This window comes from Protopterus annectens, chromosome 10.part0, assembly GCF_019279795.1.
Source record: "Protopterus annectens isolate FY-2018-M chromosome 10.part0, PAN1.0, whole genome shotgun sequence".
In the NCBI taxonomy this organism is placed as follows: Eukaryota; Metazoa; Chordata; order Ceratodontiformes; family Protopteridae; genus Protopterus; species Protopterus annectens.
This window is the reverse complement of record NC_056744.1, coordinates 1,790,728,940-1,790,742,451: the sequence shown is the minus strand read 5'-3', so window position 1 is coordinate 1,790,742,451 and position 13,512 is coordinate 1,790,728,940. Positions and strand designations below refer to the sequence as shown.

At 42.9% G+C, this 13,512-nt stretch overlaps 1 protein-coding gene across 1 annotated transcript in view; it reads right to left on the bottom strand.

Annotated features, from left to right (window-relative positions):
• Positions 1–13,512, bottom strand: part of SLC5A2 (solute carrier family 5 member 2) — a 261,601-nt gene that overhangs the window by 78,659 nt on the left and 169,430 nt on the right. The window contains exon 10 of the mRNA XM_044086616.1: positions 11,692–11,842. Within this exon, the coding sequence (XP_043942551.1) occupies positions 11,692–11,842 (151 nt within the window). The remainder of the gene's footprint in view (positions 1–11,691; positions 11,843–13,512) is intronic.

Here is a 13,512-nt window from a genome sequence, read left to right as displayed (position 1 = left end):
AAAAGGCCATGAACCATATCACATGCATTCGCCCTAAAACACAAAGGACTAAGGAGGGGTGTATCCATATTCATAAAGGATACACCACCCTCCAGGTTGGTGGCAATGCAATTAAGCTTCGAAACCATCCAGGTGCAACTAACCATAGGCACCCAAATTCTACAAATTCAGAGCCCCTTATACAATATGGAACTCATCAGGAACCCCACACAGCCTTCTGAAAGACACTGGAGGGTATAAATGTATCTCCAAACACCATCATATTGGGTCACTTAACTAATTGAATATAGACTGGGAACAGCACCAGCAAAAGCAGCCCTAGCTCTAGAGATACCATCCAACTTGTAGTGTTTGGTAAAGGTATGCACAGAAGTCAAAGTAGCTATTTCAAGAATAGAATTGGTATCTGAGCCCTTGAAAAAGCACCAGAAGAAGCCACAGCTCTAGTAGAATGAGCCTTGACTGAAGAGGAAAGGCTCTTGCCATGAAAAGTGTAACAAAAAGAAATCACCTTAGAAATCCAAGAAGAAATAGTTTTGCTTGGATACAGTAAGTCCCAAAGATATAGAATGAAAAGAAACAAATAACGGATCAGATTTTCTAATAGCCTTAGTCTTATCCAAATAAGCCTTGAGTTGTCTATCCACATCCAAAGTATACAGCTCCATCTCACTGTTAGTTTGCCGAGGAGGAAAAAGTGGGCAGATTAAACCCACACATAAGGCAGCTGTTTAATCTCAGCCTTACCACAGGATACGTGCCCAAGGAGTGGCGACGCAACTGTTGTCCCACTCCACAAAGGCGCCTTCACGACCCTGGTAATTACCGCCCATAAGCTTAACAAGTCTAGTCTGCAAAGCTATGGAGAGGATCATAATGGAGCTCATAAACAAAGATATAGGGACTTGCAGACATTGGACCCGAACCAGTTTGGCTTTGTCAAGGGAAGATCATGCCTTTTGAACTTGGTCGACTTCTTCAAACAGTCACCAAGGCCATTGATGAGGGAAAGGCAGTCCATACAGCCTACCTTGACCTTTGCAAGAAGCTGACCAATACAGCAACACCCACTCGGGTATTGTAGAAAACTTACCAGCTTAAATGTAAACCCATATGTCACAAGATGGGTTGCAAACTGGCTTAAGGACAGAACCCACAGGGTTAGAATTGCTGGCGCTGTGTCAGACTCCAAGCCGGGTCACAAGTGGTGTCCCACAGGGCTCGGTCCTTGGCCCCTATTGTTTGGCATCTACTTCAGAAGTACAGGCCAACATGGGAGGACTTTGTTGACAAAGTTTGCAGACGACTGCAAACTGGGCGCCATAGTGGAAAGTGCATCGGACACGGATATCCTTCAGAAGGGACTCACGGAAACAGATAGCTGGTGCCAGAGCCATGGCCTGAAGTTAAACGCCAAAATGTATAGTCATATTCCTTCGGGAAAAACAAGGTAACCCCAAGCTACCATATAGGTGGCAATCCACTAAGCACAGAAGAGGTTATCAGGGACCTGGGGACACAGGTTGACAGTGGCCTTTTTTTGACACTCACATTGCTAAAGTGGTTAGAAAGACCTTCTACATTGCCCACCTGATCATGAAGGGATTCACATCCAGATCTAGTGAGGTCATTGTTCCTGTACTCTTCACTTATCAGACCAATGATCGAGCATAATGCCCCATTCGGGATGTATCTCACCCGACATCTGCAGCAATTGGAGAGACCCCAAAAGTTCCTCACCAAAGGATAAAGGGACTCCAAAATCTGTCATATGCTGCCAGATTGAAGAAACTCCAGCTCTATTCAGTCGACAATCGCCTGCTCAGAGGTGAGATGTGCCTGACATATAAGGCCATGTCCAACCCAGAATTAATGGACATGCTCCACCTCAAAAAATCCAAATCCACCAAAACCACCAGAGCAGCTGACTTAAACCTTAGCACGGATATAAATAGGACGCGTTGAGGGATAGATTTATCACCAGAGACTCCCTATGCTGTGGAATAAAATCCCGTCCATGTGAGGCAGAGCACCTCGCTGACTCTGTTCAAGAGAAATCTAGACCTGTGGATGGGAGATCGAGGTTTACCCCTGAATCATCTCTGTGTCACTGCTGGACAGAGGCACAACAAACTAATGGGCACAGTATTTTTTCATATAAGGGGTGGCGTAAGCCACAAAAATTTGGGCTAGGCTTATAAATGCCTTAGGGCAGAAAGCCTAGTATAAACCTATGAACCTATGAACCTATAAGAACAGCACCAGCAAAAGCAGCCCTAGCTCTAGAGATACCATCCAACTTGTAGTGTTTGGTAAAGGTATGCACAGAAGTCAAAGTAGCTATTTCAAGAATAGAATTGGTATCTGAGCCCTTGAAAAAAGCACCAGAAGAAGCCACAGTTCTAGTAGAATGAGCCTTGACTGAAGAGGAAAGGCTCTTGCCATGAAAAGTGTAACAAAAAGAAATCACCTTAGAAATCCAAGAAGAAATAGTTTTGCTCGGATACAGTAAGTCCCAAAGATATAGAATGAAAAGAAACAAATAACGGATCAGATTTTCTAATAGCCTTAGTCTTATCCAAATAAGCCTTGAGTTGTCTATCCACATCCAAAGTATACAGCTCCATCTCACTGTTAGTTTGCCGAGGAGGAAAAAGTGGGCAGATTAATAGACTGATTAAGTGATAACTCATTAACCATCTTAGGCATAAAAGAAGGGTTAGTATGCAAGGAAATTCTGTCCTCATGAAAGATCAACAAAGGAGGACAAGCCATAAGGACCTGCAACTCAGACACCTGTCTGGAAGAAATACGAGCTAACAAAAGAACAGTCTTCCAAGAGCAATGTTGCAAGGAAGCTGAAGCAGCAGACTTAAAAAGGAGCCTGAGTCAACTTCTCCAAAACAAATTTAAGATCCCAGGGAGGAGGAACAGGCTTCCTCGGAGGTCTAATATTAAGGACACCTTTAAGAAATTGTTTCACCTCAAATCTAGAAGCTAAAGGAGGAGAAAAAGGCAGACAAGCAGAGATAGCTGATAAGTGGTCTACAAGAATAGACCAAACCAGCATTGAGCATCTTCACAAGAATAAGAGAGAACCAAAGCAACATCCACAGAAAGCAGGTCCAGGTTACAAAAGAGACACTAAACAGAAAACCTCTTCCATTTGGATAAGTCAGATTTCCTAGTAGTAAGTTTTCTGGCCTCATGCAGGACTTGCAGCATGTCTTCAGAAAAAAGGTGTCTATGAGGAATAAAAATCCTATCACCCACAGTGTTAGCTGAAGCATGGACAGGTGGAGACAGAGGAGGGACCCTTTATCTTGTGAGAGTAGATCCATCCTGTGAGGTACCTTATGATGATTGCTCCTGGTTAAATGCAGAAGAGGGAACCAGTGCTGTCACAGCCAAAAGGGAGTCACCAACAAGATTTTGGGGGCATCCTGTTGAATTTTAAACAGGACTTTCAGAATGACAGGAAGGAGAGGGAATGCATAACGAAACATTCCCTTCCAAGAAAATGAGAGGCCATCCACCTTCCACACCAGAGAACCTGACATCTACCTTCCACACCAGAGAACCTGGGACTCTGGACACCAGAGAACCTGACATCCACCTTCCACACCAGAGAACCTGGGACTCTGGTGCAAAACAGAGGAAGTTGTCTGTTCAGAGGGAAGGCAAAAATATCCACTTGAGGAGTATCCCGCTGGTGGATAATGTCCAGAAACACATCCCTGTGAAACATCCATTTGTGGGACTGAGTTAAGGACATGCTCAGAGTGTCTGCCACAATGTTTGACCAGAGGGGATATAAACTGTCTGAAGAGTCACTTGATAGCAAGATCCCACACCAGGAGTGCCAACTGGCAAATGAGATAAGATCTCGTTCCTCCCTGTTTGTTGATATATCACATCACAGTGGTATTGTCTATGAACGCCTTGAGAGGCCCTGAGAGAAAAGAGGATGAAAGGCTTGAAGAGCCAGCAGAAGAGCTATAATTTCTTTGACACTAATGTGCTCTTTCTGCTGATGAGACAAGCATACCCAATGAAATTTTAGGAGCCAAATGTTGCCCCCATCCCATGTCTGACGTGTCTTTCAACAATTCCTGAGGGAGAAGAGGGAGATGAAAAGGGATCCCTAGATTCAGAGACAACTGCTGAATCCACCAGTGAAGTTCCTGCCTGAGACAATGAAGAAGAGGAACTAGAAAGTCTAGAGGATGTGCATGTTGAAGCCACACTGACTTCAGAAACCACTGAAACCTTCTCATGTGAAATGTGGCTAGAGGGAGCATGGGAATGGTGGATGCCATGAACCCCAGAGCTCTCAGAAACTCCCTGGTGGTAATGGAAGCCAGAGGAAGAAGAGTGTGAAGGAAAGAAATGAGAGTGAAGGCCGTTGGAGGGGACAAGAAAGTCAGCACTGGCACCATCTGACTCCTGCAGCCCAGAAAAACATGATCCAGAGAAGAAGTCGGAGAAGACTTTTTGAAACTGATAGTGGGCACAAGGCTCTGAAGAAGGGAAATGTCAAAATGAATATTTTGCAAAAGGGTCTCTGGAGAGGATGCTTGAATCAACAGGTTGTCCAACTAAGGAAATATTTGGATCCCTTGAAACCTGCAAAAAGCAATCACAGGAGCAAGGCATTTGGTGAACACCCTTGGGGCAGCAGAAAGCCATAGGGTAAAGCAGAGAACTGAAATGCCAGGGAAGAAAACAGAGAAATGTAAATACTTCCTCTTCCTGAGAGGAGGATGGATTGGAATATGAAGATAAGTATCCTTGAGATCCAGAGACATCACATAGGTCTGAGAGATCAATAGAGGAAACAGAATCTGATGGGACAACATCCAAAAGGAATGGAGAAGTATTTAGATGAAAAGGGTCTAGAATAGGCCTCCATGCGCACTATTTCCTGGGCACTAGAAACATTCTGGAGTAGAACCCTTTTCCCCTTTGGGACACAGGCACCTCCTGAATAGTACCCTGAGTCAAGAGATTTTGAAGAACCTCTGGGAAAAAGGGAAGTTGCTCCCGAGGAGGCTACGGAATGCCCATAAAAGGAGGATGGGATTTCCACACCATGCAGTACCCTGACAAATAATCTACAGAACCCAAGAATCCCGAGTGATCTGAAGCCAAACAGGAAGAGAAAGGCGAAGAGAAAGAGGAATGTAGTTGGGAAGGGACTGATAGTCATACAGCACCTGGCTTGTCTATTTGAAGTCCCTGAAAACTGAGGAGCCTCAGGAGGAGCCCATTTGCCACTCTTTTTACCTTTAGTAGAAGGGCAGGATTGCCTACAAACAAAGGCAGGCTTAGCGGGGTAGTTTCTCTGAAATTTAGGCACAGGAGAACCAAACACGTGTTTAAGCTCCTGTAAGGCCTTACCCTTATCCTGAAGAGACTTAAACAAACCAGCAGCAGCTTCCTCAAACAAAAGCTTAGAATCCAGAGGATCATCTATCAATTTAGCTTTAATATCATCAGGTAGAGGTTGAAGACTAAGCCAAAAATACCTCCTCATCACTGAAGCAAAAACAGCAGCCCTAAAACAGGCATCTGCTACATCATAACTGCATTTAATAGAATGATGAACAACTTGAGAGGAAGTCCCTAGCAAGGAAAGAGCAGAAGTTTTACCCTCAGAGCCTGGAAAATCAGAAATAAGTTGACAAGCCTGAGAAAGAAGAGCCAACACATACCTAGACATACAGCTCTGATAATTAATATCCCTAAAAGCTAGGGTAGAAGAAGTGTAAACCTTATTACTCAGTTCTGCTGTCCTTGTCAGAAGGCAATAACTTGGGTGAAGAAAGCAATTGAGATGGCTTATCAGAGGCTACAGACATGAGAGAGAGGTCAGCAACAGGATATTTATATAAAAAACAACAAACCTCAGGCACTCTATAAAACATGTCAGGTTTCTTGGGAGCAGGGGGTAGAGAATTAGGTGCATTAGAGGCATTGGAAAAAGCATCCAGCAAAACAACTAAAACAGGAGGAGTAGCCACAGGTTTAGGAGCTTCCAACTGCAACAATTCATAGTACCACCTATGGATATCAAAGACCAGATCACAATCCCACTTAAAAAATTCCATCATCCTAGAGATTGTATCCCCAAAGGAAATTTCCTCAAAAGGAGCTCAGGACTAATAGATTCCTCTTTCTCTGGCCCATAGTCCGAAGGAGAAGGAATTTGAGTAGAATAAGAGGGATTTGTCATCAGAATTTGACTCAGTCTCAGAAGAATCCTGGTCTCAACTCCTTTTAAGGGGAGTAGAGGACCAAGGAGGACCAGGAACTGAAACCCCTTGAGGAGGCTTTAAAGACATTAAAGCAGTAAATAGCCCCTGAGTGAAAGCCCACCATTCACTTTGTGGATCCCTAGAAGCAGAAGAAACATGTTTAAGTTTTTGTTTCTTTTTTTAAGGGAACGCCCCTCCAAAAAACTGAGAAGGCTCAGACCCAGGATGACAGTCAAGAACTGTAGTAGGAACTTCTTCCCAAATTAAAAACAGAGGAACTCCCCTGGGCCCCTCAGAAAAAATCAACCATGGTTCCCCCTGAATGTCTGAAACGGATGCCTGCAAAGCCTGATCAGATATGGTGCCAGCCAGATCCTCACTGGCCTCCAACACAGTCATGGCAGAGAAATCCAACAAAACAGCCGTGCGAGCCTCCAAGTTTATATTGACCTTGGGAAAAACACCTGACAGAGGCTGGACAGAGGAAGATTCCAGTCATAGGTTTTTCACCTTCTTCCCTAACGGCTGACTCTCTGGGCGGGAGATTCCTTCCATTGTATCTTTAGCAAGAAGCTTAAGAAGCTGGTTCTCAAGATACAATGAAAGAGAAGAATGTCTACTGTGAAGGGTTTTCAGGATGAATGCCTAACAAATTGAACAAGACATATGGTCACGAGAAGCTCCTACAGAAAAAAAGACACTTTTCATGGCGGTCTTTATGGGGAAGCTGTCTCTCACACTGGCATTTACCCTTCCTGGATGACATTAACTCCAAGGAGCACAAATTGATAAAGAAAAAATGAAAACGCCAATGGGGCACTTATCTGCAACTGCAAAGAAGTCAGCAAAGAGGTGTAGGTAGTCACTGGAGAACGAAAATGTGTTCAACTGGCAGAAAACGGACACAGGTAAACAGTCCAACATTGAAAGATACATTTGGACTGGTGGCAAAGAAGTTCTGACTATGGTAGCCCTGAACTTCACCTTTATGCCCTATGCTACGCAAGCAGCATTTGGGTGACATTTAGCGTACCTTTAAAGCAACAGGAGTCATTGGTAGACTGGCCGGACGTTGTGCTTCCATGGCAAGGAATCCGTATGTTAAGAATACTGCAGCAGTGAAGGTAAGGACATCAGTGGATTGCAAACTCACAACTACTCCTTAATGCAAACAAAACTAAGTTATTATTGTTTGTAAATGTATATTAACTCTAAAAAACAATACATCAGTGGAACAAGTACCACTGCCATAATTCTTGTAATAATCATTGACCACAAGCCATATAACCTCGAAAACCTATAAAAAGCTCGGCAAGCCTCATAAAACCAAGCCCTACTTAAACAAAACAGTTCAACTGATCACAGCTCAATCACCACTCATATGTGCCTTAACATACTCCTCATCGATTTTTATTAGCATTCCCAAAAACTCAACTATAAAAACTTGAACAAATATAAAACCCACCATTGTAAAATGCTTCAGAAATGTAAATGTCCAGAGCTACCGCATCTCTTGACACTTAGCTTGAGATTTCACATAAAGTACTATTAAACCTAACATATACCCACCATTGTCAAGAAATGCATCACAACAATGGACCTCAGATCACAAACTCTAAACATTTCACAGGCAACTAAATCAAACAATCACTACAGTAACTCACTGTATACAGTGGCTGTGCAGTGAAATTATGGAACGTAATCCCCCCCCCAGACCGCAGACAAAACCTAATCACCACAGATAAACATTTACCTAGTTTCCAATTGGTCGTGCCTTTGCACCTGACATTTTACCTTACTACTACTGGTCCTTCATCACACTTTGTATTGATACTAACTCCTGATTGGCCTGTACTCCATCACTATTACCCTGCTAACTTTCCAGTCTCTCTCTCTCTCTAATTTTCAGTTTCCATTTTCAATTTAATTTCTCCCTGTTTTTTTTAGCCTTCCATAATCCCTGCCTTATTCAACTACCTAACTTCTTTCTTTCTCATCACTCTCACTACAACTTTACACTATGTACCACCTCTTTTCTATGTTGTTTTTATTGTACTTCCACCAACATATTTAACAGTGAATGCATTTACTATTATACTTATATCTTTAGAACTTTTTGTCTGATATAAATTTATAATGTAATTTATGGAGCTTTTCTTCCAAGGCCTCCACTGAATGCAGAGTTTTACTCAGATGGACTATCCGCAACAGCTTTCGGTATGTACATATCACTTAACTGGAAAGGCTCCAAAGAATTCTTATGAAAAAAAATGAAAGGCCTTAAGTGCTTCAGCAATTCCCATATCTTGACAAGGTTCTCTTTATACTCAGTAGCCTATGGTCTACTTCAAGGTGACTTGTGTCTTGCTTTGTGAACCATGGAAGACCCAATCTCATTTGACATCTTACCTCATTGCAAACCAGTAGCACTATGAATGCCTACAGTGGGTACCTAAGTCTACACCAACAAATAAACTCTCCAGAGAGGTAGGTTCATAACTCAATGTATCCGCAGCTTATGGAAAGGGTTACCACTGCAGGTCAAGCAGAGTACTACCTTGGCTACCTTTAAGGCTACTCCTAATGACCAGATGGTTGCACCAGGGTTTTCAAGTGCTATGAAGTGCTTGGAAAGGGAGGCATGAACTTTTAAGTGTGTCCATGTAAAGTTGCATATGGCTGTGTATCTTATGGTCCGCATGATCACTTGCCTGCTATTATTCCTATAAATTAGTAAAAATAAAATAGCCAAGGAATAGTGCTAGTATTTTCAAGGGTAAGGATACCCAACGAAACCCTCACTGACCATGGGACTCCACTTATGTCAAAAATAATGTACCAAGCAGTTAAAACCCCAGTTACCATCTCCAACAGATGGGCTGCTAGAATATTTTAAAGAGCATTGAAATCCATATTAAAAAAGTGTTTGAAGATGATAGTAAAACCTGGGACCAGTTACTAGTATACCTGTTGACTGCCATTAGAGAAGTACCACAAACGTTCACTGCACTCAGTCCTTTTGAATTATTTTATGATGGCCTTGTGGAATGGCACCTATTGACTTAGGGAAAAGAGAAAACCCCACTTGAAGGTACAATAGAGCACAGCAGCAGCTCACAAGATAGACTGAAATTAATACACATTATAAGGGATCACATGGAAATAACGCAGGCCATACAACGAGTGTGTAAAAGAAATGCAAAGACCAACAAATTCAAAGCTGGAAATTAGATGTTACTTTTGGCTCCATTTGCAGAAAACTTTTTTGGCTAAGTAGCACTGTCTATTTTAAATACTAGAACAATTAAATGATAGGGACTACAGGATTAAATAGACTGGTAAGAAGAAAAAGAAAAATGGCAGCTATATCATGTCGACATCTTGAAATCCTGAAAAGAAATCTAGTCCTCTATAGATAGCTTGATAACAGAAACAAATAGATCTGGCAATGAAAGAGTGCTGACATATATTCCCAAGGTGCAGGCAGATGACACATTATCTAAACCACAGAAGCAAGATATAAGGGTGTCTCTTTTAAGAAACAGAGAAGTGTTTTCAGAACTGCCTGGTCAAGCAGACCTGATGCAGCACCATTGAGATCCCTCAAAGGAAAAGACAGACTCATGACTTTGGAGAACAGCAGAATCACAAAGAAAAACTATGAAGACCGAGGTATAGAAAATGCTTGAGATGCGGAGTAATAAGACAGACAAAAAGCAAATGGAATAGCTCTGTAGTATTAGTCTCAACGCCTGATGGAATAATTAGGTTTTATTATGAATTCAGGAAGCTGCACTGTATTTCAAAGTTTAATAGCTTCCTAGAACCTATGGGGTGATGAACTTACAGAGATGCTGGAGAAGGTAACATCTACGCTGTGATAGCTAAAGAGAACTCAGGGTTATGTGGAGTGGGTAACACCAGAACAGGCTAGTCTACTCATAAGATGGGTTTACAGCAGAATTATTGGCATCTTATTGATGACTTCCTAAAATTCCCTGAGCTGGCCTGCTGATACAGATACTATACTCCATCTCTGCTATCAACACCCAGGGTTTGAGACTAGAGTCTGGCTTCTGGGTAGTCTGTCATGGTGGGTAGAGCAAGGCATCATTTGAAAAATCTGGCTGTATGGAGATGAGGAGGGGGTAGTTGAATGACAGGTCATTGGCGAAAAATGGCAGGGGGCACTTAACCATGCAGCCTGAGTCACATCACTGTGGGTTATTTTATGGTATTTTGGGTACGGATTCTTGTAGCTGATGTTTGATACAAATATATAAAAAGGATAACTCAGGACTGAGACAATAAACCATGGCTGGGATTCTCCATTGCAGAGTATAACAGAAATAGATGTCACAGTGCTATTATTGAATGATGGGACAGAGCCGTAAAGCCCCCAAATAGAGATATGAATGGCATTGTTTGGAAGGAAGAACAATCTAGATGTTTCTCAGTGGAGGGTAGCAGGAAGAAAATGGAAAGAAAAACAAAAAGTGGTCATAAAATCAGTCAACGCCTCACTGGACCTTGTTGCTGCTGGTCAGTAACGGAGGTATAAAAGCAGAATGTTGCAAACATGATGTAGGACAATCACTATTAACTGTAATTGTGTTACTTTAAATAGTTTGGCCAGCAGCTCTGAACACTGAAGTCACTCTCCAATGTCTCAGCATAGACTACACCCATTATTCCACTCAGCACAGACCATGACCATTATTCCACTCAGGACAGACCACGACCATTTTTTTCTCTCAGCGCAAACCACGCCCATTATTCAACTCAGCACAGGCCAAGCCCATTATTCCACTCAGCACAGACCACGCCCATTATTCCTCTCAGCACAGACCACACCCTTTATTCCTCTCAGCACAAGCCACGCCCATTATTCCTCTCAGCACAGACCACACTGATTATTCCTCTCGACGCAGACCATGACCATTATTCCTCTCAGCACAGACCACACCGATTATTCCTCTCAGCACAGACCACGACCATTATTCCTCTCAGCACAGACCATGACCATTATTCCTCTCAGCACAGACCGCACCCATTATTCCATTCAGCACAGGCCATGCCCATTATTCCTCTCAGCACAGACCACACCTATTATTCCTCTCAGTACAGACCACACCTATTATTCCACTCAGCACAGGCCATGCCCATTATTCCTCTCAGTACAGACCACACCCATTATTCCTCTCAGCACAGACCACACCCATTATTCCTCTCAGTACAGACCACACCTATTATTCCACTCAGCACAGACCACACCCATTATTCCTCTCAGTACAGACCACACCCATTATTCCTCTCAGCACAGACCATGACCATTATTCCTCTCAGCACAGGCCATGCCCATTATTCTCCACCTGTAGCGCCTAAGATAAATCTGGTGCAGCTGGTTAAATGGAGGAACAAAGACACCACTCACCTGCCAACGATCATGAGTTCTTTGGTTCCTGCCTTTGGTCTCAGCTTGGTCCAGATGTCCATGGTGAAGAGGGTACTGCTGCTGTTAAAGATGGAAGCCAGGGAGCTCATCAGGGCAGCCAGCATGACGGCCAACATCAGGCCTCTTACCCCTGTAAGAAGACAGTGGGAGAGTAAGAACTGCTTGCGGTAAAATTCTCTGAATGTGGCAGGTAGCACAATACATATTGTACTTGTTCAAGAATATTCATAATGTGGAAAATAACAGCACATGCAACACTGATGGATGACCCATGCAGTCTTGTTATTCTGTTTAACATATGCATTGTACCCCCACATTCCATAATTGCACTTCCATGGAGATTTATTTGATTGGTTAGCATTATTTTGTCAAAGATTAAGTCAGTAATTCTATGCCACTGATCATATGCAACAGTGAAAAGCAGTCTTCTGTGCTTTACTGACTTGCACATGGAGTTAATAAAAAAACCAAGGCTGTCTCCACCAAAGCACCCAAGGAGGATAAAACCTTAACTGCAGTAGTGGGCTCAGGTAGCATGTAGGAGCGGGTCAGGGTGGGGTAGAAATGAGTTGCTGAAGCTGACTCACCCATCCTGGTGGGAGAATAAGGGGTCTAGCACTAAGCCCGAGTACCACTTCATGCCTGGTCAGGAGCAAAGCTCATAATGTGTAAGAGCCGGGAATGTATCGTTTGTCAAGGAGTGAATAATGTTCCGCCTGTCAGTATGCATGTAGCTGTATGCATTGATTGACCACTATGAGACAGGGAGTGGGACGGGAACAGAAATATTATATAATAGGCTGAATTATTATTATTCTCATACTGCTGTATCATGTTTGTTCACATTTATTTTTGTGGCGTTATACTAGCTGTAATATTTGTTATGAGGACAGCATATAATTTCTGTCCTTTTTTTGTTCATTATAAGAGGGGAGTCTTCTATGAAAATGGTCAAAATAAAAGGCAACCAAATATTTCCTACTGTACAGTATATATACTTCAATCCTCACTTACAATGGTCACCCACTCACTGGTGATGGTGATCCAGTCATTTATGATAGTCATCTGTTTACCAGAATTGCTCATTAACTCACTCACTCACTACCTGATGATCATGCAGCAACTGCCAACAGTCACCCATTCACTGATGATGGTCACCCCCTCACTGCTGATTGTCATCCACTCACTGGTGATGGATGGCCATTCACTCACTGGTGATTGCCATCCATTCACTGCTGATGGCCATCAACTCATTGGTGATGGTTCCTCACTCATTTACTCACTCACTCACTGGTGATTTTTGTCCCTTAACTGGTGAAGAGCACTCACTCACTAGTATTGGGCAGCCACTCACTGGTGATGAATATCCCTTCACTGGTGATGTTCAGTCACTCACTGCTGATGGGTATCCCTTTACTTGTGATGTTCAGTCACTCGCTGGTGATTTTCACTCACTCACTGGTGGTGTTCCCTCACTCACTGGTGATGAGTGTCCCTTTACTGGTGATGTTCAGTCACTCGCTGGTGATTTTCACTCACTCACTGGTGGTTTTCCCTCACTCACTGGTGATGAGTGTCCCTTCACTGGTGATTTTCAGTCACTCACTGGTGATGCAAAAAAATGAATGGCACAGCAACAAAATAAAACAATGAACCTGAAAAGGGTACCAGCACGATGAAACAATGAAGCCACAGAATAAGCCGAGGACACGAAATTTTATTGAACACTAAGGTTGACACGTTTTGAAATAACTACCCATTAACGTGACAAGTTTGCGTTTTCATTTAGAAATACTTCTT